The sequence below is a fragment of the Capricornis sumatraensis genome, chromosome 17 (genome assembly GCF_032405125.1).
Source record: "Capricornis sumatraensis isolate serow.1 chromosome 17, serow.2, whole genome shotgun sequence".
In the NCBI taxonomy this organism is placed as follows: domain Eukaryota; kingdom Metazoa; phylum Chordata; class Mammalia; order Artiodactyla; family Bovidae; genus Capricornis; species Capricornis sumatraensis.
In genome coordinates this window covers 77,219,203-77,243,972 of record NC_091085.1, presented here as the reverse complement: position 1 = coordinate 77,243,972, position 24,770 = coordinate 77,219,203, and the positions used below count along the sequence as shown (strand labels likewise).

The 24,770-nt window shown below is 50.2% G+C and overlaps 1 gene segment (V, D, J or C); it reads right to left on the bottom strand.

The window, feature by feature from the left end:
- Positions 1–24,233: 24,233 nt before the first annotated feature.
- LOC138093964 (immunoglobulin lambda variable 5-39-like) lies at positions 24,234–24,759 on the bottom strand. The segment is given in 2 exon segments: positions 24,234–24,595; positions 24,714–24,759. Coding segments are annotated over 2 exon segments (408 nt in total).
- Between the last annotated feature and the right edge of the window lie 11 nt (positions 24,760–24,770).

Genomic DNA, 24,770 nt, shown 5'->3' with positions numbered 1-24,770 from the left:
GTGGACACGGTCAGGGCGTCCCGCCGTCTGTGGCCCCACAGCTGAGCAGAGCGTCCCCACAGGGCTCCTGCCCCTCTTCATAGCCTGAGAGGGGGCGGGGCCTTCCATGCAAATGACCGTCCTCCCCGCCCCACCCCCCAGCTCTCTGACCCCTCCCCAGCTCTCTGACCCCTCCCTGGGCCCTGGTTCCTGTCCCTGTGCCTGAGGGGGGCAGGGTGTGGACTGGGGCGGGGCTGTGGGGGCCCAGGGCCTGGAGGTCCCATCCAGGAGCCCTGAGCACTGGTTGCCTGGCAGTGCCAGGGCCTGGGCCCAGCTCTCACCCCACTAACCAGCTCAGGAATGGCCCTCGCGCGCCCCCTGGTGTCCAGGCCCGGACACGCTCCCTGTGCCCTGGTGAGCAGGGCCCTCAGGGACAGCTCCTGCCCCTGCCCTGGGCACTGTCCCCGCCTCAGAGCCAGTTCAGGGGCCTCCTCTGTGTCCGCTGTGACCTCAGGCCCCTGCGTGCTCCCCTGAGGCCCCTCAGGCCGAGTCTGTCCACGTCTCGCTGGGCTGCTCGGGGTCAGGACGGAGAGGGCTTCCGGGGCACAGGTTCCTCTCCATCAGGATGAGGTCAGGGCAGCGCTGGCCCCGGGGAGGCCCGTCCCCTTCTGGGCAGGATAGCGGGTCCCTCCCCTGTGGGTCCCCTCCCTGGTGGCCCGAGCCCTGCTTGCTCTGTGCGTCCCCTCAGCCGTGAGGAGGAGGGGGCTCATCTCTGTCGGGGTGGGAAGGTGTAGGGGGAGAGGCCGGGGGTGGGATCTGGACTCCTGAGTGTCTGGATCTTCACTGTGTGAGGCTTTGCACACGGTGGACTCCCGTCGCTGTGTCCCCTCTTACGAAGTGACCCCTACTGGGCGTCTCTGCTGCAGGCACAGGGCACAGGCTGCAGGGAGCAGGGCTGTGATCCTCATAGCACTTTTTATTGAGACTCTGAAAGGCCCTGAGCAGCGTCTGTTCCCAGGGAGCCTGACATGTGGTGGGTGGTAGGACCAGTCGTCCCAGTCAGTGGGTCCGAGAAGATACAGTGAAGGGGAAGTTTGTCTGGAGAAGAATGGCCCGACTGTGGTCTGTCCTGCGCTGCACGAGCGTGTTCCACTGTAGGTGTGACTGTGAGACTCTTATAAATATGTATTTATTTATTTGTCTGGGTGGTGTCTTAACTGTGGCGTGCGGTATCTTAGTTCCCCGACCAGGGATGAAACCAGGCTGACTGCACTGGGAACATGGAGTCTTGGCCACTGGACCCCTTGGAATTCCCTGAGACAGTCAATGTGTGAAACTATGTTAATGGAGTAGTGAAAATTTTAAGATCATTACTTTAAATACGTGCATGAGTTTAATTGAAGGATGATCTATGCTTATTTCAATTTTTCATTGACAAGAGTTCCATATCTGAAATGTAATTATCTTTGTAAGTTTATTTTCTTTTCTTTTTTGCAATTTAAATTTATTTATTTATTTATTTTTAGTTTTATTTTTACTTTATTTTGCTTTACAATACTGTATTGGTTTTGCCATACATTGACATGAATCCACCACGGGTGTATACAAGCTCCCAATCCTGAATCCCCCTCCCACCTCCCAAATATTAAATAAATGACACCTGGTGAATCTTTTGAAAATTTTTATTACAATTAAGTAAAACTTACTTTTTCCACAGATACTTGCATTATTAATTTTGGGGGGTCTGAGTGAAGCAGAGCAGGAATCAGCCTCTTTCTGCCACTTAGAGCATCTCCACTGCAGGATTTATATCTCTGATTAGGATGGTGTGTGTCAAAACATGGCAATCTGAGCGATCAGAGCCATGGGTGAGTCTCAGATCTGAGATGAGGGGCAGTACGGGACAGGTCAGATCTGTTGTTCTCTGGGAGCTCAGAAGTGAGCACAGGAGGTTAAGAGGAGTTAGACACGGTCCAGGCAGAGCGGCAGGGACAGCTGCGTGAGGGAGGGCACAGGGCCGCTGTGGGCCTGAAGCCCCTGGTGAATACCAGTGTTTTGGTGACAGTAGCAATCATAATCAGCCTCAGCCTGAGTCTGCAGCCCAGAGATGAGCAGGAGCCCTTCATTGGCTTAGGCAGCCTAGGATCCAGAGAAGTGACTGGGGACCCCAGAGGCCTGGAGCTTATTGGAGTCTGACTTGAACACCAGGAGGTCCTGGGGGGGCTCCCTAGCTTCTGCTGGAAACAGGATATTTGCTAGCCACCAACATTGGCCCACTGTGCAGGGTGCAGTCTGGGAGTCTGGCTGATGCTCCCGGAGATGCCCAGAGGGAGGCCGGCTGAGTCAGCACAGGCTGGGAGAGGGAACCTGCAGACACAGAACAGGGGGGAGATGGGGCAGCAGCTGCAGGAAAACCATTGAGAAAGCCAGGATATCATACTTTCCTGGGCTTCCCTGGGGGGTCAGCTGTCAAACAACCTGCCTGCAACACGGAAGACCTGGGTTCCATCCCTGGGTCGGGGAGATCCCCTGGAGAAGGGAAAGGCTACCCACTCTAGGATTCTGGCCTGGAGGATTCCATGGGCTGGATAGTCCGTGGTTTCACAAAGAGCTGGGCACGACTGGGAGTCTTTCACTGTCACATCATACTTTCCCAGGAAGGTACTACTTTGGTCTCGTAGAAAATATAAGTAAAGACATTACTTTTTCCAGGAAAACCTGGAAATTTTATCATTGAATTACCCCACAAAAGGCACAATATAAACTTATTTACCAGAGATAACTAACAAATATCGAGCAAACTCCAGCAACTACTTTGTTCCCATAGATTCGCTTGGTATGTTTATTTTATAAAACATTGCAAATGATGTAAAATTTCCTCGTTCTTTGAGAAAGCAGTTTAAGTGGTGGACATTCACCTGAAATAAAACACATAAGTGGGAAGATTATAAATCCCTCTGGTTAAATAGTGATCCAAATACTCTAAAGAAAAAGTTAAGACAGTAATTCCATTATCAGATCAAGTGTTAGTGTTTCCGTATACGTTTGCTTTATAGGAAGACATTTAAAAAATAAATTGAACACCAATAATAGCAAAGACCACATTAACACAGGAACAAAAAACACACTTGTAATATCCTGATACACACTGATCACACACACCTAACTGCACACAGGTCACCCTGCGGGGCCTCTGCCCACAGCTGTGCCCTGTCCTCTGCACAGACTCTCCCAGGAGCCACTTCTACTTGGAGACACATTCTGACTCCTCACGTTTCCACATCTTCTCTCTGCCCCAGACTTGGCAAAGACTCCACATGGATGAGAAGGAGGGACCAGAATCTGAACTGGCTGGTTAGGTTACCAGGACCAGAAGCTCCCAGGGGACAGACCTCAAAGGGAATAGGGACCCCCCATCAGGGAGAACAGTTTGCACAGTCTTCCGGATCTCTGAGTGGTTTCCCTCTTGTCTGGCCTGGCACCCCCTCTGGGACTCTGCTTGGCATCTCCTCCTGGCCGTGGGCACCTCCTCTGGCCCCTGGGACGTCCCAGCCTCCAGGCAGAGTGCTTGACCTAGAAAACGCGGCGGAAGCATAGAAGCTGGTCACTTGGGTGATCTTTAATGTGGGGCAGACACACATCATAGTGGACAGGGATGCGGGTTTTCTTCCATACACACTTGTCGTTGGGTAAAAAATTCTGTTGAAATTACAAAAATCCTTGAAGAGCAGCCTCGTGAATCCCCTATATCCTCACCCAGGATCGACCCTCTTCAGTGTGATTTCCCTCTTTCAATCTTCCACTCCTCTTAGCCCTCATCTTCCTTCATCGCTGAAAGGCAGTAAAGCCCTTGGCACCATCACTTTCCCTGGACACTCTTTACTACATATCGCATGTGCACCCAAGCAACCAATTCCAACCACTGTCAGAAGGATCCATCTGATGTTTATTTTCCCCCGTGGTGAGCTAAGCGAAGGCTGTGTGTGCTGAGCCGCTTCAGTGGTTTGCGACTCTTTGCGACCTCATGGACTGTAGCCCACTAGGCTCCTCTGTCCATGGGATTCTCCAGGCAAGAATTCTGGAGTGGGTTGCCAGGGGATATTCCCAACCCAGAGATTGAACGCACGTCCCTTACATCTCCTGCATTGGTAGGCGAGTTCTTTGCCACTCGCTTTCCCACCTGGGAAGCTCCAAGTGAATGTTGTACAGACTGACAAAGTGGGGGATAAGGGGATCCTGTTCTGCAGCTTTGAAGTTCACGACATCATATGTGTCCCTGAAATTTGGTCTAGAGTGGCGTACATTTTACAGACCTGGGGAACATTTGCTGTGGACCAAGACCAGGAAGGTTGTGCAAAGACAGAGCTTCCTCCCAGAGAGGTGCTGAGTTATGAGAATACTGGATGAGGTGGACACTCTCGAGGCAGGTCAGGAGGCACCCTCTAAACTGTGGGTCTGGTGATGGGAGGGGAGGGGGCGGGGCCACCACCGGGGCTTCTGTCTCACTTCTCTGCCCGTGTCACTGTGGGTTACACGAAGCTGCTCCCACTGCCATGGTCTGCCCCACAGATGTAGTCAGCCTCGTCCTCCTCCGGGACGTTCTAGAAGGTCAGGTACCCTCAGGCCAGAGCCTGAGCCTGAGAAGTGGTCAGAGATCCCATCCCCCTTGTCCAGCAACACCACTGGTGCCCACTTGCATCAGGAAACGGGGACCCCTCCCTGGGACCTTCTGCTGCCAGCCCACAGAGTAGCTGCTGTAGCCGCTGCTCAGGGTGCAGCTGAGCTTGGCCGAGGCTCCCAGGGAGGCAGATGCTCAGGGCGGCTGCGTCAGCACAGGCTGGGAGAGGGACCCTGAAAGCACAGCACCCTGTATGTCCTGAGGAAGGACAGGGAGGTCCGTTTCCTGCCTGTGGTGGGGGTGGTCAGGGAGGGGGAGTCAGGCTGCTGAGGGCTGTCCTGACCTGTGCAGTGAAGGAGGGGCGTCAGGAGGGAGAGGGGAGTCCAGGCCGAGGTGCAGCCGCCCCGGAGCTCTGCTGAGGCTGCTACTGCCCGTCTCTCATGCCCCCACCCCCAGGAGAAAGGGCCCCTCATACAATGTGCCCCTGTCCTCTGACCAACCAAACCCCTCCCTGAGTTCTGTGTGTCGCCCAGGGTTCAGGATCACATCTGGGAGGGTGACCTGAGCTGGGTCTGTCCTGAGGTTCCCCAAGGACACAGAGAAGACCCATACCTGAGAGTCTGATTGCTGAGGCTTCTGGAGAAGGGAGACGTCGGGGAGGTTCAAGGGAGGACGAGGAAGTGAGTGTCCCGTTCAGGAAGATCTGAAAACATGCCCACGAATTTGACAAAATGAACTTGATCATGCTGGAGGAGGTCACGGGGTGCAGGGTTGTAGAAAGAGGGGAGGCCAGGACTGGGAAGGAAAGCCATGAGTCAGAGGGGGAGGGGCAGGGGAGGGAGGCTCTTAGGAAAGAGCTGAGGAGGGGCAGGAGGAGACTGAGGGGAGCTGAGGGGTGCGTGGCACTGGGATCTGGGCGCCCCTCCCCTCCTCTGATCCTGGGGAAGAGGGTGGGGCCTCATAAACCCCTGAGCCCCAAACCCTCCAGCTCTCACTCATGGGCCCCCTTTGCAGCTTCACTCCCAGAAGGAGGCCTGGGGGTTCAGGGCTCTGAGTCTGTCCCCTGAGAGGACGCACCTGCTGTCACGTCCAACTCAGGCCAGTGAGCCTGGGGACTCATGCAGTCAGGGGACCATCTGATGAGTTCAGGCTTTGCAAGTTCGGAGCAAGTGCACAGCGACCCCTGGTGACGTTCTCGGGGAATGATCATGGTGGGGAAATTGCGAGGAAGGAGGGGCAACTGCCTTTTCTCAGGTCATCAAATACTCCAACAACGAACAAATTCATTAAATGACAGTAAGTATCACACGTCTTTGAGCTCAACAGATGAATTTCCTTTTTACTTTTCCTGTTGTATTTCCATGTTTCTGCATACTGTGTTCTCGTGGTGGTGGTTTAGTTGCTAAGTCGCATGTCCCACTCTTGGGACTGCCGTGGTCTGTCGCCGCCAGGCTCCTGAGTCCACGGGGTTCTCCAGGCAAGAACACTGGAGTGGGCTGCCATTTCCTTCTCCAGGAGATCTTCCAGACCCAGGAATCGAACCTGGGTCTCTTGCATTGCAGGCGGATTCCTGCATTGCAGGCGGATTCTGTACAGATGGAGCCATGAGGGAAGCTCCACTTTGTTCTTGTAACTGTATTTTTTGCATTTATTTCCTTTTCCCTTTTCCCCAAAAGTGCTTATACTTCTTCATCAAATAGATTTGATGCTTGTTCACTGCAAATATCTGTCACCTGATTTTATCATCTGAGTCATCTCAGCATTGATGTCTATATAAGTCTCTTTTCCCATGGTTACTTATTTTCCTGGATCTTGGTATCAGTGATATTTTTTACTAGATCCTGGACTTTGGGGATGAGAGAGTCATTTCCTAGGTAGGTTGATAAGAAGTCTAGGGGTCTCCAAGGAGAGAGGGTTCTGGACGTCTCAAGGAGGAAGAAAGGACAAACTTTTATTTTCCTCTACACTCTTTGCAATTATATAACAATAATGTTTCCACTGACTCCCCATCTATTTCCCATGAAGTGATGAGACCAGATGCCATGATCTTTCTTTTCTGAATGTTGAGCTTTAAGCCAACTTTTTCACTCTCCACTTTCATTTTCATCAGGAGGCATTTTAGTTCCTCTTCACTTTCTGCCATCACGGTGGTGTCATCTGCATATCTGAGGTTATTGATATTTCTCCCGGCAATCTTGACTCCAGCTTGTGCTTCTTCCAGTCCAGCCTTTCTCATGCTGTACTCCACGTAGAAGTTAAATAAGCAGGGTGACAATATACAGCCTTGATGTACTCCTTTTCCTATTTGGAACCAGTCTGTTGTTCCATGTCCAGTTCTAACTGCTGCTTCCTGACCTGCATACAGATTTCTCAAGAGGCAGGTCAGGTGGTCTGGTATTCCCATCACTTTCAGAATTTTCCACAGTTGATTGTGATCCACATAGTCAAAGGCTTTGGCATAATCAATCAAGCAGAAATGATGTTTTTCTGGAACTCTCTTGCTTTTTCCATGATCCAGTGGATGTTGGCAATTTGATCTTTGGTTCCTCTGCCTTTCCTAAAACCAGCTTGAACATCAGGAAGTTCACAGTTCACGTATTGCTGAAGCCTGGCTTGGAGAATTTTGAGCATTACTTTACTAGCATGTGAGATGAGTGCAATCGTGCAGTAGTTTGAGCATTCTTGGGCATTGCCTTTCTTTGGGATTGGAATTAAAAATGATCTTTTCCAGTCTTGTGGCCACTGCTGAGTTTTCCAAATTTGCTGGCATATTGAGTGCAGCACTTGCACAGCATCATCTTTCAGGATTTGCAACAGCTCAACTGGAATTCCATCACCTCCACTAGCTCTGTTCGTAGCGATGCTTTGCAAAGCCCACTTGACTTCACATTCCAGGATGTCTGGCTCTAGATTAGTGATCACATGATCATGATTATTGGGTCGTGAAGATCTTCTTTGTACAATTCTTCTGTGTATTCTTGCCATCTTTTCTTAATATCTTCTGTTTCTGTTAGGTCCAGACTATTTCTGTTCTTTATCAAGTCCATCTTTGCATCAAATGTTCCCTTGGTGTCTCTAATTATCTTGAAGAGATCTCTAGTCTTTCCCAGTCTGTTCTTTTCCTCTGTTTCTTTGCATTGATCACTGAGGAAGGCTTTCTTATCTACTCTTGCTATTCTCTGGAACTCTGCATTCAGATGCTTGTCTTTCCTTTTCTCCTTTGCTTTTCACTTCTCTTCTTTTCACAGCTATTTGTAAGGTCTCCCCAGACAGCCATTTTGCTTTTTTTGCATTTTTTTCCCATGGGGATGGTCTTGATCCCTGTCTCCTGTACAATGTCATGAACCTCATTCCATAGTTCATCAGGCACTCTATCTATCAGATCTAGGCCCTTAAATCTATTTCTCACTTCCACTGTATAATCATAAGGAATTTGATTTAGGTCATACCTGAATGGTCTAGTGGTTTTCCCTACTTTTTTCAATTTAAGTCTCAATTTGGCAATAAGGAGTTCATGATCTGAGCCACAGTCAGCTCCTGGTCTTGTTCTTGCTGCCTGTATAGAGCTTCTTCATCTTTGGCTGCAAAGAATATAAACAATCTGATTTTGGATTGACCATCTGGTGATGTCCATGTGTAGAGTCTTCTCTTGTGTTGGTGGAAGAGGGTGTTTGCTATGACCAGTGCATTTTCCTGGCAAAACTCTATTAGTCTTTGCCCTGCTTCATTCCGCATTCCAAGGCCAAATTTGCCTGCTACTCCAGGTGTTTCTTGACGTCCTACTTTTGCATTCCAGTCCCCTAGAATGAAAACGACATCGTTTTGGGGTGTTAGTTCTAAAAGATCTTGTAGGTCTTACTAAAACCGTTCAACTTCAGTTTCTTCAGCGTTACTGGTTGGGGCATAGACTTGGATAACTGTGATATTGAATAGTTTGCCTTGGAGACGAACAGAGATCATTCTGTCGTTTTTGAGATTGCATCCAAGTACTGCATTTCAGACTCTGTTGTTGACCATGATGGCTACTCCATTTCTTCTGAGGGATTCCTGCCCGCAGTAGTAGATATAATGGTCATCTGAGTTAAATTCGCCCATTCCAGTCCATTTTAGTTCCCTGATTCCTGAAATGTCGACGTTCACTCTTGCCATCTCTTGTTTGACCACTTCCGATTTGCCTTGATTCATGGACCTGACATTCCAGGTTTCTATGCAATATTGCTCTTTACAGCATCCGACCTTGCTTCTATCACCAGTCACATCCACAACTGGGTATTGTTTTTGCTTTGGCTCCATCCCTTCATTCTTTCTAGAGTTATTTCTCCACTGATCCTCGGTAGCATATTGGGCACCTACTGACCTGGGGAGTTCCTGTTTCAGTATCCCATCATTTTGCCTTTTCATGCACATCATGGGGTTTTCAAGGCAAGAATACTGAAGTGGTTTGCCATTCCCTTCTTCAGTGGACCACATTCTGTCAGACCTCTCCATCCTGACCTGCCCATCTTGGGTTGCCCCACGGGCATGGCTTGGTTTCATTGAGTTAGACAAGGCTGTGGTCCTAGTGTGATTAGATTGACTAGTCTTCTGTGAGTATGGTTTCAGTGTGTCTGCCCTCTGATGCCCTCTTGCAGCACCTACCATTTACTTGGGTTTCTCTTACCTTGTGCGTGGGGTATCTCTTCTCGGCTGCTCCAGCAAAGCGCAGCCGCTGCTCCTTACCTTGGACGAGGAGTATCTCCTCACCACCGCCCTTCCTGACATTCAACGTGGCATAGCTCCTCTAGGGCCTCCTGTGCCTGCGCAGCCACCACTCCTCGGGTTGCTCCTCCCGGCCACCGCCTCTGGCCTCGGGCCCCTGATGGCTCCTCAGGGCCACCGCCCCTGGCCTCGGGCGTGAGGTGGCTTCTCCCGGCAAACCCTGACCTCGGACGCAAGGTAGCTCCTCCTGGCCACCGCCCCTGACCTCGGACTTGGGCAGCTCCTCTCTGCCGTTCCCGCCTCGTGGCATCCTGGCACTCTCTGCCGCTGCCCCTCACCTCAGACGTGGGGTAACGCCTCTAACCCTAACCCTAATTCCACCCATGGCAAAGGTCATGCGGAAGAGGCCTGATGGGCAAAAACGAGATCAGGCCTCCAGGGGTCCCCCTTCTCGAGCATCTACCCCCAAACCAGAATCTGTCTGTTTTATTATTTCATGACTTTCACCAACTCCTCTGACATTAACAGGGGGCTATCCCCGACCACCCTTCTCTGGAGAAAATCAACTTAGGGATCTAGCTATTAACTCTCCTGGGCAAGATAAGAGTGTTCGAGCTTACTTGGCAGGGTTATCCAGACTCTTGCAACATTGTTGAGCCAATGCTTGCTGCCAAGCTCTCACATCCCTTATCCATTGTGTTCCTGGGAGTGCACATAGTCAGGATGTAGAAAAAACAAGCAGCAGCTTTAGCATTAGCAATGTTAGACTTTGAGTTAATAAGTTCTTTCCTTGCTGTAACCCACTGAATCTTTGCTCCATAAAAATGTAACTCTATATTTTAAGGGTGACCCAGGCTAGGAATTTGAGAAGACACACTTTAAGGGAAAATTATTGCTCTGGCTGAACAACGTTTATCAAAAAGAGGTCATAAAATATCACCAGGCCTCCGGGCCAGAAGATAATGTACAAAAAACAAGACTCTTGCAGAAAAGAACCTGGTATTGATAAAAGTTAATACTGATCGAATGCTGAGTTGACTCTGCATTTTTCATTTTGCTCAACGTACAACTCAGGGTATAAAAGCCCTCTCTGAAAATAAAGGGATGGGCCACGCTCACCAAAGAAGCTTGGTCTCTCCATCCACTGGAGAAGGGAATGGCAAGCCACTTCAGTATTCTTGCCTTGAGAACCCAATGAACGGTAGGAAAAGGCAAAATGATAGGATACCAAAAGAGGAACTCCCCAGGTCATTAGGTGCTCAATATGCTACGGGAGATCAGTGGAGAAATAACTCCAGAAAGAATGACGGGATGGAGGCAAAGCAAAAACAATACCCAGCTGTGGACGTGACTGGTGATAGAAGCAAGGTCCAATGCTGTAAAGAGAAATATTGCATAGGAACCTGGAATGTCAGGTCCATGAATCAAGGCAAATTGGAAGTGGTCAAACAAGAGATGGCAAGAGTGAACGTCGACATTCCAGGAATCAGGGAACTAAAATGGACTGGAATGGGTGAATTTAACTCAGATGACCATTATATCTACTACTGCGGGCAGGAATCCCTCAGAAGAAATGGAGTAGCCATCATGGTCAACAACAGAGTCTGAAATGCAGTACTTGGATGCAATCTCAAAAACGACAGAATGATCTCTGTTCGTCTCCAAGGCAAACTATTCAATATCACAGTTATCCAAGTCTATGCCCCAACCAGTAACGCTGAAGAAACTGAAGTTGAATGGTTTTAGTAAGATCTACAAGATCTTTTAGAACTAACACCCAAAAAAGATGTCCTTTTCATTCTAGGGGATTGGAATGCAAAAGTAGAAAGTCAAGAAACACCTGGAGTAACAGGCAAATTTCGCTTCGGAAGGTGGAATGAAGCAGGGCAAAGACTAATAGAGTTTTGCCAGGAAAATGCACTGGTCATAGCAAACACCCTCTTCCACCAACACAAGAGAAGACTCTACACATGGACATCACCAGATGGTCAACCCAAAATCAGATTGATTATATTCATTGCAGCCAAAGATGAAGAAGCTCTATAGAGTTAGGAAGAAGAAGACCAGGAGCTGACTGCGGCTCAGATCATGAGCTCCTTATTACCAAATTCATACTCAAATTGAAGAAAGTAGGAAAACCACTAGACCATTCATGTATGACCTCAATCAAATTCCTTATGATTATACAGTGGAAGTGAGAAATAGATTTAAGGGCCTAGATCTGATAGATAGAGTGTCTGATGAACTATGGAATGAAGTTCATGACATTGTACAGGAGACAGGGATCAAGACCATCCCCAAGAAAAAGAAATGCACAAAAGCAAAATGGCTGTCTGGGGAGGCCTTACAAATGGCTGTGAAAGGAAAAGAGGTGAAAAGCAAAGGAGAAAAGGAAAGATATAAGCATCTGAATGCAGAGTTCCAAAGAATAGCAAGAGTAGATAAGAAAGCAATCTTCAGTGATCAATGCAAAGAAATAGAGGAAAACAACAGAAAGGGAAAGACTAGAGATCTCTTCAAGAAAATTAGAGATACCAAGGGAACATTTCATGCAAAGATGGGCTCGATAAAGGACAGAAATAGTCTGGACCTAACAGAAACAGAAGATATTAAGAAGAGGTGGCAAGAATACACAGAAGAACTGTACAAAAAAAATCTTCACGACCCAGATAATCACGATGGTGTGATCACTCACCTAGAGCTAGACCTCCTGGAATGTGAAGTCAAGTGGGACTTAGAACGCATCACTATGAACAAAGCTAGTGGAGGTGATGGAATTCCAGTTGAGCTGTTGCAAATATGCTGTGAAAGTGCTGCACTCAATATGTCAGCAAATTTGGAAAACTCAGCAGTGGCCACAGGACTGGAAAAGGTCAGTTTTCATTCCAATCCCAAAGAAAGGCAATTCCAAAGAATGCTCAAACTATCACACAATTACACTCATCTCACATGCTAGTAAAGCAATGCTCAAAATTCTCCAAGCCAGGCTTCAGCAATAAGTGAACCATGAATTTCCTGATGTTCAAGCTGGTTTTAGAAAAGGCAGCGGAATCAGAGATCAAATTTCCAACATCCGCTGGATCATGAAAAAAGCAAGAGAGTTCCAGAAAAACATCTATTTCTGCTTGATTGACTATGCCAAAGCCTTTGACTGTGTGGATCAGAATCAACTATGGAAAATTCTGAAAGTGATGGGAATACCAGACCACCTGACCTGCCTCTTGAGAAATATGTATGCAGGTCAGGAAGCAGCAGTTAGAACTGGACATAGAACAACAGACTGGTTCCAAATGGGAAAAGGAGTACGTCAAGGCTGTATATTGTCACCCTGCTTCTTTAACTTCTATGTAGAGTACATCATGAGAAATGCTGGACTGGAAGAAGCACAAGCTGGAATCAAGATTGCCAGGAGAAATATCAATAACCTCAGATATGCAGATGACACCACCGTGATGGCAGAAAGTGAAGAGGAACTCGAACGCCTCTTGAAAGTGAAAGAGGATAGTGAAAAAGTTGGCTTAAAGCTCAACATTCAGAAAATGAAGATCATGTCACCTTGTCCCATCACTTCATGGGAAATAGATGGGCACACAGTAGAAACCGTGTCAGACTTTATTTTGGGGGGCTCCAAAATCACTGCAGATGAAATTAAAAGCGCTTACTCCTGGAAGAAAAGTTATGACCAACCTAGATAGTATATTCAACCGGGTGGATCTAGGGAATTTGAAGGGTGGATGGCGTTGGCGTGAGAAAAACTTATTTATTGATTGATATAAGAAATATAAGATTAGATTAGGAAGAAATAGTGTAGTGGGAAGATTAAGTGGAGGAAGAGGGCTGAATAGCTTGGATTACTCGGAAGACCAATAAAATTCCAGACAGGGAATTTGCACCATCTACGTTGGGCCACCGGCGCTCGCTTGAATATCTAAGGGTGCCTCGCCTTGGGCTCCCTTTCACGCGGGTCTTAACAGCCAGGGCAAGTAAGTAGACTTGGCGTGCCTCCGCGCCCCAGATGGAAATTCAGCCTGAAATTAGAGTGAAGAGCAGAGGGAGAGAAAGGGAGAGAAGAGAGAGAGAGACACGGGGGAAACCAGTCCAGCTACTGGCTCCATCCTCTATTGTTCAGAAGGCTTTTTATACTTTTGATAAAACATGGAGATCAATGGGTAACACCAAGTTATGCAGCGTTAGCAGTCCAGACTCTTATCAAAACCAGGCTTTTCTCTCTGCATACCTAATTGTATACACAAGTCTTAGGTAATTTACATCATCTTCCAGCCAAAAGGGCCAATTAACATTTTACAGCCTTTTTTCTGATAAGGGTTTGTCAACCAGAAGACTTATTTGTGTTGATCTTCCCAAGGTCTGGTGCCACGCTCAGAAAGCACTAGATAATGTTACATTCTTACACAGCAAAGATACAGCAACTTATAACAAGCAGAGGGAGTACAGTGATTTACAGCAAAAGAGAAGCAATTAACTCAAAAGTCTAGTGTTGCTCACATCAAAACTACTATGTATCTTTTTCTACATCCTGCTTACATTGAGTAACATCCTTCCAGGTGCCTAAAAGATAAAGAATATGGAGGCCTGGCAGCAGTCATTGAGTCAACAGTGAAAATCCTCTACCAATATAATTTTTAACTCTTTAGAAAAGGTTCTGTATCTTTAAGATGCTTTCAAGCTTTGTGCCTCTCGCGATTGGGGGGCTGTAAGCAATTCACAAGCTGTAAGAAGCCTGGGGAACCTGTTAGGCAAACTAGAGAGCAATCAGAGGGGTTTAACTGAAACATCCCTTTCAAATGCAGAAGACTAAAGCCCCGAGTTGACTTTTTTCCAGAGAATATGAGAAGAGTGGAAACGCAGGCAGATTCTTATTTTTTGGGGGGTGGATGCTCAGGAAATTCCAGGGGAAAAACCTGAGGTCTGATTAGCCTTGCCATCAGAGCTCTGCCGCATGACCTTGTCACGGGTGGAATTCCTCACGCTGGCTCCCGGCATTTGCTGACTAAGGTCCATCTAGTCAAGGCTATGGTTTTTCCTGTGGTCATGTATGGATGTGAGAGTTGGACTGTGAAGAAGGCTGAGCGCTGAAGAATTGATGCTTTTGAACTGTGGTGTTGGAGAAGACTCTTGAGAGTCCCTTGGACTGCAAGGAGATTCAACCAGTCCATTCTGAAGTAGATCAGCCCTGGGATTTCTTTGGAAGGAATGATGCTAAAGCGGAAACTCCAGTACTTTGGCCACCTATTGGAAGAGTTGACTCATTGGAAAAGACTCTGATGCTGGGAGGGATTAGGGGCAGGAGGAGAAGAGGACGACTGAGGATGAGATGGCTGGATGGCATCACAGACTCGATGGACGTGAGTCTGAGTGCACTCCGGGAGACGGTGATGGACAGGGCGGCCTGGCGTGCTGCGATTCATGGGGTCGCAAAGAGTCGGACACGACTGAGCGACTGAACTGAACTGACTCTTCTTTCAGGCTAGTTCCCATCTGGAGCACAGAGGTCCGTTGTGCTTACTTATCCGCCTGGGCTTCTAAGACCTGAACAGGAAGGCGCCCTGCGTCTTCACTTCCTCGGGAGACCGGGAGGGCACCTGTGGCCTACGGAGAGGGTGCAAGTCTCTTGTTCGAGACTGTATTGATTTTCTGTGTAAACCAAGGAACATCAGCCTCTTTTCTCCTCTATTTCTCCACTACACTATTCGCTCCTATTCTTTCCTCTCTCATTCACTCATTCACCGACGCGGTTTCTCCTGTGGGTTTCCCTGGATCCTGCGGGGGCTGGACCCCAACACCGAAACCCTGAGTGTCCCTCAGCTCTGTCATCGGTCTCAAAGGCAGGGCTCTGCCTGGAATCTCTTGATTAATTGCCATGGTGATCCCCGCTTCCCCGCTGTTCCTTCTACAGGACGTGGGGCCTTTGGATCTGGACTCATCGTGGGCATCATAAGTAGAGGGACCCGGGCCCATGTTGGGGAGCCCCTGCTCCTGACAGGTCACAGACCACCCCAGCCCTGAAGGAGGAAATGCTCCAGTGGGGTGGAGATGAGAGGAGCAGAGGGCAGCTCAGAGCCAGCACCTGTGGGTCAGGAGAGCCACTCCCGGGGCTCCCTGCCGCCTGCGATGTGTCCCCGGTGCCCCTCACTCCTCATGCTCTCTGCTGTGCCCCTTCAGGAGCAGAGTTCTCACCCTGGGGGACGATCTGCCTGCTGGGATGGTCCACGGACTCTGCTGGAGGTGCACCTGGGAAAGCCTCCTGCTCCTGATCTCAAGTGAGGGAGCTCAGCTCCACAGCTCCCATCATCACCCAGCTGCCCAGGGGGCACTTCAGTGGCATCAGAATCTGTTTACATTTTCTGAGATTTCAGCAAAACTGACTCTACCATTGGGAGTAGACATATTATGAACCAGAACATACCTCAGGAATAAGTTGATTCTGGGGTATTATTTAAGATTTGACGGTTCTCTAAGAATAAGCCCCTGACAGGCTGAGGCTCTCGTCCCAGTTTCCCGTCTACCTGCGTCGCTGTGAGGAGCCCTGTTGCACCAGCCTGCACGGTCAGAGTCAGCCTCGTCCTCACGCTGCAGCCCAGAGACGAGCAGGAGCCCTGCGCTGGCCAAGACATCTTTGGATCCAGAAAACCCGCGGGAACCCCGGAGCCTGGTTCTTCCTGGAGTCTGAATGGTAGGACCGGAGGACAGAGGAGGGCTCGCTGGCTTCTGCTGGTTCCAGTAAGAGCAGAGCGGCCGACACTGATGTCACTGCTCAGGGTGCAGGGAGCCACAGAGTCTCCTGTGGTCTCTCCCGGGACATGGGTCTCCCCCACACACAGGCCCTGAAACCATTGCCGCTCTCAGCAGTCCAGGGCCTCAGGGCTGCGGTGTGGTCACTCACAGCAGCACCAGCTCTAGGGGCTTAGAGAAACCAACAGTAAACAGCTGTAGAATTAATATATCTGCAACCTTATCGAAGAAAGTTAACCATAAAGCCATTAAATTGAGATTCTTCTAAAATATTAGTTGGCCATAATAAGAAAACACACTACTCAAGATTAGAAATTAAAATGATAATGTTTGAACAAGTAGATTTGAACATGGTGGAGTATTCCAAATTCCCTTTGCCCTAAATGGTCTTATATGGAGCAGGACTGGGAAGAGCAGCTGAGGGCGTTTTCGGTGAAAACATGCAGTAAGTTGTGAGTACGACCACACATTCTTGTTCTCACCGTGTGAAATGAAATATGATTTTATGTCCATTTCAGAGCTGCTGCTCCAGTGTCTGCTTGGACAGAGATGCTTCAGCCCCGGGAGGCCCATGTCTGGAGGAGAGCAGGTTTTTGTCTCACTTCCCCCCTGGCCTGGAGCACTGTGTGACTGCTGCTACTACTGTCATAAGTCGCACAGTAATAATCGGCCTCGTCCTCAGCCTGGAGCGAGCTGATCGTCAGGGTGGCCGTGTTGCCAGACCTGGAGCCGGAGAATCGGTCCGAGGACCCCGAGGCTCCACTGCTAGTACAATAGATGAGGAGTTTGGGGGCCGATCCTGGGAGCTGTTGGTACCAGCTCACATAATTACCACCCCCGATGTTGCTGCTGCTTCCAGTGCAGGTGATGGAGACCCTCTGGCTCAGGGACCCGGACACGGAGGGCGGCTGAGTCAGCACAGCCTGGGCCCAGGATCCTGGAAGGGGGAGAGACAGAGATGGTGACTCAGGGGTCCAGACACGATAGAGGGGAGCAAGGCCCATGAGTCTTCCCAGGGCCCTTCTCCTGTCCCCCCATCCAGTCACCTGTGCAGAGAGCAACCAGGGTGAGGAGCAGAGGCGACCAGGCCATGGTGGACACGGTCAGTGCGTCCTGCCGTCTGTGGCCCCACAGCTGAGCAGAGCGTCCTCACAGGGCTCCTGCCCCTCTTCATAGCCTGAGAGGGGGCGGGGCCTTTCATGCAAATGACCGTCCTCCCCGCCCCGCCCCCCGCAACAATGCAACAATGCTCTGATCACCTCTGGGACCTGGGTCAGCTTCCTGGGCCTGAGGGAGGCCAGTGTGTGATCAGGGGCGGGGTTGCGTGGGGCTTGGGGGTGGGAGGTCACAGCTGGGAGCCCTGAGCAGGAAGCACCAGGGAGCACCAGGGAGCACCAGGGGCTGGGCTCTGCTCTCACCCCTCCAGACACTCAGGAAAGGCCTCGGAGCGCCCCCTGGTGTCCCGACCAAGACACACATCCTTTGACCGGGTGATCAGAGCTCTTAGAGTCAGCTTTCCCCAAACTTGTTTTGAAATTATACCCTTCAGGATATGTTTGGATGGATAACAACAGCCAACTGTAGCTTACCCTGCCGTGCATGTGAGTGTTACACTGTGGATGTGTGACTTTGAGATTTTAAATGAACCAAAATGTATTCATGGATTAGTAAAATCTAAGGTCGTCACTTAAAATAGATGCCTAAATTTAACTGAAGAAAATGTTGTTGTTAAGTCAGTAGGCTGTGTCCCACTCTGGCTCTTTTAATTCTGCATTGCCATGGTACTATTTCTAAAACATAATTTTCCTTGTAGCCTCTGTTCTCTAAATAAGATAATTTTAAAGACTTTCTGACAGGTACGGCATCTCCACTGGGGATTTTTATGTCGTAGCAGGACGTTCTCTCTGTGACACAGGGCACGCTGAGTTATCAGAGCCATGGGTCGGTCTCAGATCTGAGATGAGCGACAGGACAGGACAAGGCAGATCAGCTGTTCTCAGGAATCCCAGACGTGGCCATAGACATGGTCAGACAGAGCAGCAGCGCCGGCCCCGGGGGCAGAGCCCCAGGACAGGGCTGCTTTCCCAGCCCAGGGCCCCGCAGCTTCCCTCGGGCTCACTGTGCATAAAGCCAGTCCCACAGCAGCTGAGCACAGACACTCCTCAGCCAGGAATCATCTCCAGGTCTCAGGACCAGGGCTCTCTCCCGATCTGATTCCTCGCTTGATGGGCGCACAGGACAGAGTGTGAGGTTTCAGGGGATAAATCAGCTACTAGAGGGGTTCATGGATCCCCTGGGAAATGAGGGGACCCTGGGCAGGAAGAGGGAGGGGACGACCTGGGGTCACAGCTGAGTGCCAGGGATCTGAGGCTCCTCGGGAAGGAAGGGTTAGAGAGGCTCAAGGAGGGGCCGAGGAAGTGAGTGTTTCAGGAAGATCTGGAGACACGGCCATGAACTTCCCACAGAGGGAGCTGGCTCCTGACCATGGGGATCATGGTCTACAGACCTACATGGTCACTGGAGGTCTGTAGAAAGAGAGAGGCCCAGGACTGGGAGGAGAGTCGTGAGTGAGGGGCACGGGAGGGCAGGCTCTGAGCAGAGATGAGGAGGAGCGGGCGCAGGCTGAGGGGAGCTGGAGGGGTGCACGGGGTGGGCTCTGGGGGCTCCTCCCCTCCTCTCTTTCTGGGAAGAGGGTGGGGACTGATGACCCCTTGACCCCTTCAGCCTCCAATTCTGGGTGCTCGACCCCGGGTGCAGCTTCAGTCCCAGGAGGAGGCCTGGCGGCCGCGGCTCTGAATCTGTCCCCTGAGAGGAAGCACCTGCTGTCACGTCCAAGTCAGGCCGCTGAGCCCGGGAGCAGGGCCAGCTCAGGGGACCATGCGGGTGTGTTGAGGTTTTGCCAACTCGGAGCGGTAAACATCGCCCCCTGGTGACGCGCTCGGGGAACGTTCACGGGGGTGGGGGGAGATTGTGAGCAAGTTGCCGCTCAATTGCTTGGTTCTCAATCCTGTCTGACTCTTTTGCGACCTTGTGGACTCTAGCCCACCAGGCCCGTCTGTCCATGGGATTCTCTAGACAAGAACATTGAAGTGAGTTGCCATTTCCTGCTCCAGAGGATCTTCCCACCCAGGGACAGAACCCACGTCTCTTCTGCCTTTTGCACTGGTAGGCGGTTCTTTACCCCTCGTGACACCTGGGAAGCCTTTGAGGAAGGAGGGGCTGCCTTTTCCCCTGTCACCAAATACCTTATCAATGAAAAAATAAATGAATCAAATAATAAATATTACATGTCTTTGATGTTGTACAGAGAACTTTTTTATTTTCACCTATTGTATTTTCAGGTTATTCTGACTAACTTGTTCTCATGATTCTTTTTTTTTTCCCCCCTTCCATTTGTCCCCTTCTCCTTTGGACCCAAAAGTGTTTGTATTTGTTAATCAAATACATTTGATGTCTTGTCCCTAAAAATATCTGTCACCTGATTTCATCATCTCAGGCATCTCACCGTTGATGTCTATGCTGTCTCACTTCCCTTCGATATTTAGTTTCCTGGTTCTTCATATAAGTGACATTTTTACTGGATCCTGGACTGTGTGGAAATTGTTTGAAGAAACTCTGGGTTCCATTTCCTTTTCCTTTAACAGGAGATGCTTCTGTGGCGGAAGCTCAGGGATGTGCGTTCGCTGCCCAGTGACCCAGCAAGGGCGGCACTGACCCCCTGCTCTGTGCTGCCGACTCCGACCTGGGAACCAGGGGCACCTGTGTGAGCAGCTCCGTCATCCAGGGGCGTGTGACCACCCCCTGTGTGCCGCTGCCCTCGGGAGGGGAGTCGGGCTGAGGGGGCAGCTGGGCTGCACTCAGGGGACACCTATTCTGCTGGGTTCTGTGGCCTCAGGGACTCCAGGAAGGGAGGGGCAGACGCCTTGCCCTGGGCACCCCGTGGCTGTGGGGGAAGCAGGTGTTTGTCTCCTTCTGCTCTGGCCTGAAGCACTGTGCAAACTTCCAAGCCGTCTGCCCATGAGAAACAGTAATAATCAGCGTCGTCCTCAGCCTGAACTGCAGTGGTCAGAGAGGCCGAGCTGCCAGACTTGGAGACAGAGAACCGATCCTGGACCCCTGAGGATCTTTAGCCATGTTCATAGGTCAGGAGTCTGGGGGCCGATCCTGGGAGCTGTTGGTACCAGCTCATATAATAACCCCCGATTTTGTTGCTGCTTCCAGTACAAGAGATGGTGACCCTCTGGCCCAATATCCTGCAAAAGGAGAGCAGCTGAGTGAGCACAGCCTGGGCCCAGGATCCTGGGAGGGGGAGAGACAGAGATGGTGACTCTGGGGTCCAGACATGAGAGCCGGGAGCAGGGCCCATGAGTCTTCCCAGGGCCCCTCCCCTGTCCCCGCATCCAGTCACCTGTGCAGAGAGCGCCCAGGGTGAGGAGCAGAGGGGACCAGGCCATGGTGGACACGGTCAGGGCGTCCTGCCATCTCTGGCCCCACAGCTGAGCAGAGCGTCCCCACACGGCTCCTGCCCCTCTTCATGCCCTGAGAGGGGCGGGGCCTTTCATGCAAATGACAGGCTCCGCATCCCGCCCCCACCCCGCAAGCTCTCTGTCCCCTCCCTGGATCCCGGGTCAGGCCCCTGTGCCTGAGGGCGGCCAGTGGGTGGGCTGGGGCGGGGCTGTATGTGGCCCTGGGGTGGGAGGTCACAGCTGGGAGCCAGGGGCAGAGGCCACCAGGCAGCGCAGGGTCCCAGCTCCCATCCTCTTAACCACCTCACGAGCGGCCCCCGAGCGCCCCCTGGGGTCCAGGCCCAGACACACATCCTGTGACCTGGGAACCAGCCCCTCAGGGAAGCCCCTGACCCGCTCTGTCCTCTGTCTCCTTCTTGCCTTCAGGCCGGGAGCCCGTTCTGTGTCCCCTGTGACCTCAGGGCCGTCTGTGGGCTCCCCTCCGACCCTCAGGGTCAGTCTGTACACGGCGCGCTTGGCAGCCCAGGGATCAGGACTGAGGGGGGGTCGGGGACACGTATTCCTTTAAATCAGGCTCAGGTCAGGACAGTGGCGACCCCGTGGATGCAGCCTCCCGACTGTGCAGGAGGCGAGCGCTTTCTCCTTCCTTAGAAATGAGGCAGTGCCTTACACACGCACACAAGCACACACAGCTTGCTCCCAGCTCCTTTCCCAGGGAGAATAAGCATTTTGTGTTGAAATATGCTCCGTGACCCCACTGTACTGGTTCCTGGTCTCGTCTTTCCTACCTAAGTTAAATAAAAATTTGCCACGTGTTCACTCCCTGTTGGCTTGGGAAGCAGAAGCCGCCTTTCTGAGTGAGGCTAACTGCTCCCAGCTCCCGGGACACAGAAGGCAAGGTGACTGTGATGGCACCACCTGTGTCCAGGTGCCCGGATCACGATCACCGCAGTCCTCCTCCTCTTTCATCCGAGAATAGGAGGCCCCAGTGGTCAAGGAACCTGAGTGACCGCGTCTGGAGCCAAAGGACCGATCGTGGCTCCTGAGGGCTGGGGGCCCGCAGGTATCGTGGTTTGGGGTCTCTGGCTGGGACCTGTTGGTTCCCGGACACCTCACACCGCCAGCTCTGCTGCTCTTTCCAGGACTAGCGGACCTGAGCACTGGGCTGGACAGTGGGCCCGGCTGAGACAGTCCAGACTGTGCTCCGGACTCTGTGCTCAGCGGGGAGGGGGCAGGTGGCATGTCACTGCTGCAGAGCCTGACTCCGAGCAGGCAGAGCGACCCTTGAGTGGTGTCAGGAAGCATCGTCCTTCCTTCTGACATCTAAGGGCTCCACCCCGTCCCCGCTGCTCACACCCCCTCCAGCTTCTCCAGGGAAGCAGGTATAAGGCAGCAAGACTGTAAATAATGCAGGGACCGCACAGCCCAGCTACTCAATTTTCCTGGAAGAAAATATTTCACTCTTGCTCAAATTTTCTTTTATCTTTCTTGCTGAATGTTTATTCTCATCATACAAATGCGGTCAAATTTTATGTTTTTTTTTTTTTTTTTTTTTTTTACTACTGGGACCAGAGTAACACACATTTTTAAACTACCTTTAAATTTATATAATGTTAAAGTTATATACTATTTTTAATAATTGTAGACTTGTACATTTTCCTATTCATTCTCCTTAATTTTCAGCATAATTTCATATTTATGACTCATTGGAAAACACCTTTTGTTAGGAAAGATTGAGGGCAGGAGGAGAAGGCGATGACAGCGGTTGAGATGGTTGGCTGGCATCACGGATCCAATGGACTTGAATTTGGGCAAACTCCAGGATGGTGAGGAGCCGGCGTCCTGCCCCAGTGGATCCAGGGAATTCGAAGGGGAGACGGAGTGGGCGAGGAAAAACTTGTTTATTTAGAAATATAAAAGAAATTAAGAAGAAATAGTATAGTAGGAAAATTTAGTGGAGGAAAGTGCTGAATAACTTGGTTTACGTGGAAAGCCAATAAAGTTCCAGACAAGGAGCTTGCACCATCTACGTTAGGCCACTGGCGTCCTCTTGAAAAGCGGGGCGTGCCCCACCTTGGGCTCCCTCTCGCGTGGATCTCAAAAGCCGGGGCAAGTAAGTATACATGGTGAGCCTCCATGCCCCAGATGGGAATTCAACCAGAAAGTAGAGTAAAGACACGGGGGGAACCAGTCCAGTGACTGGCCCATCCTCTATTGTTCAGAAAGGAATTTTATACCTTTTTTTGTACATAGAGATTAATGGATAATATAAAAATCTGCAGCGTCAGCAGCCCTGACTCCTATTGAGACCAGGCTTTCTCTCTGCATACCTAGTTGTATACATAAGTCTTAGGTGATTTACATCATCTTCTGGCCAGAAGGCCAATTAACATTTTACGGCCCTTTTCTGATAAGGGTTTGTCAACCAGAAGACTTATTTAAGTTGTTCCTCCCAAAGTCTGGTGCCACTCTCAGAAAGCACTAAGTAAAGTTACATTCTTACATAGCAAGGACACAACAATTTATAACAATGAAAGAACTACAGTGATTTATAACAAAGAGAAAAGTAATTAACTCAGAAGTCTAGTGTTGCTAACATCAAAACTACTATATTCCTATTTTTATATCCCAATTACATTGATTAATATCCTTCAGGTGCCTAAAAGATAAAGAATATGGAGGCCTGGCAGCAGTCATTGAGTCAACAGTGAAAACCCATCACCAATATGATTTTTAGCTCTTTAGAAAAGGCTCTGTATCTTTAAGATGCTTTAAGCTTTGTGCCTTTCATGGTTGGGGGGCTATAAGCAATTCACAAATTGTAAAAAGTCCGGGGAACCTGTCAGGCATGTTAGAGAGCCATCAAAGGGGTTTGAGCTGATGCAGGAGACTGAAGCCCTGAATTAACGTTTTTCCAGAGAATGTCAGAAGAGTGAAAATCACAGTAATGAAGCAGGCAGACTCTGGTTTGGGGGGGTAGATGTTCGGGAAAACTCAGGGGGAACCCCCCAAAGCCGGATCACGCCTTTGCGTTTTGTCGGGCTTCCTTCCTCATGACCTTTGCCATGGGCGGGATTCCGCACGCTGCCTCCCAGCAGTGAGGGACAGGGAAGCCTGGCGTGTGGCTTTACAATGTTCTGTTGCACTACTTTTAATGACTGTTATCTTAGTGACATTCAGTGTTTCGAACTACAGATGAGGAGTCACTACTCACTATGCCTTTAATTTCTCTTGCATGTTTGTAATTTTCAATGCACAGACTTCTGATATTCCTCAGATATAAGTGTTTTATATTGATTGTATCATACATGCTAGTGGCTTATTTTCAGAAACTGGAGGTTCATTACTGAACTACAAAATACAATTCATTTCTGCATGTTGACTTTTATATCACAAAATCCCAAGTGAAACACTCACAGAAGCCTGTCTTATTGAACCCTTGACCCTGAGCTGGGCCTGGCCTGAAACCACCTCTTCTGGGCTCAGCCAATATCTTTATCGAAAAATTTTTGTCTCTGAACAAGAAATGTTTGCCCAGGAGAACCTGCATTGGATAAAAGTATCTTAGCAATCCTAAAGCTAAATTGAAGCAAAATACAATATTATCAAATCTGCTGGTTTAAGGAAAATCGGTTGCTTGTCTAACATCTGACAATTAGAAGTCACCCCCTGAGCTAGACTTCATCTGAGCCATGAGCAGGGGTGAGTGGAGGATGTTTCTATTGCTCTTCCTCACTGGTCTGGAGCACCGTGTGAGCATTAGTGTCGTCATGCCACACAGCACAGTAATAGTCAGCCTCGTCCTCGGGCTGCACCTCGGAGATGAGCAGGAGCCCTGTGTTGGTCGAGGCATCTTTGGATCCAGAGAAGCGGTTGGGAACCCCGGAGCCCTGGTGCTTATCCGAGTCTGACTTGAACCTCAGGAGGTACCGGGGAGGGCTCCCTGCCTTCTGCTGATACCAGTATATGCTATAGTTGCCAACACTGTAGCCACTGCTCAGAGTGCAGGTGAGTCTGGCTGATGCTCCCGGAGACGCAGAGAGGGAGGCCGGCTGAGTCAGCAGAGGCTGGGAGAGGGAACCTGCAGACACAGACACAGGGGAGATGGGGCAGGAGCTGCAGGAAAGGTTCCCAGAGTCTGCGCCCCAGGGGCAGATGAGGCTGGGGGCTGAGCCCTGGTGCCCGGGGCCCGTGCCTACCTGTGCAGAGAGAGAGGAGCACCAGCATGAGGGGAGTCAAGGCCATGGTGCTGACAG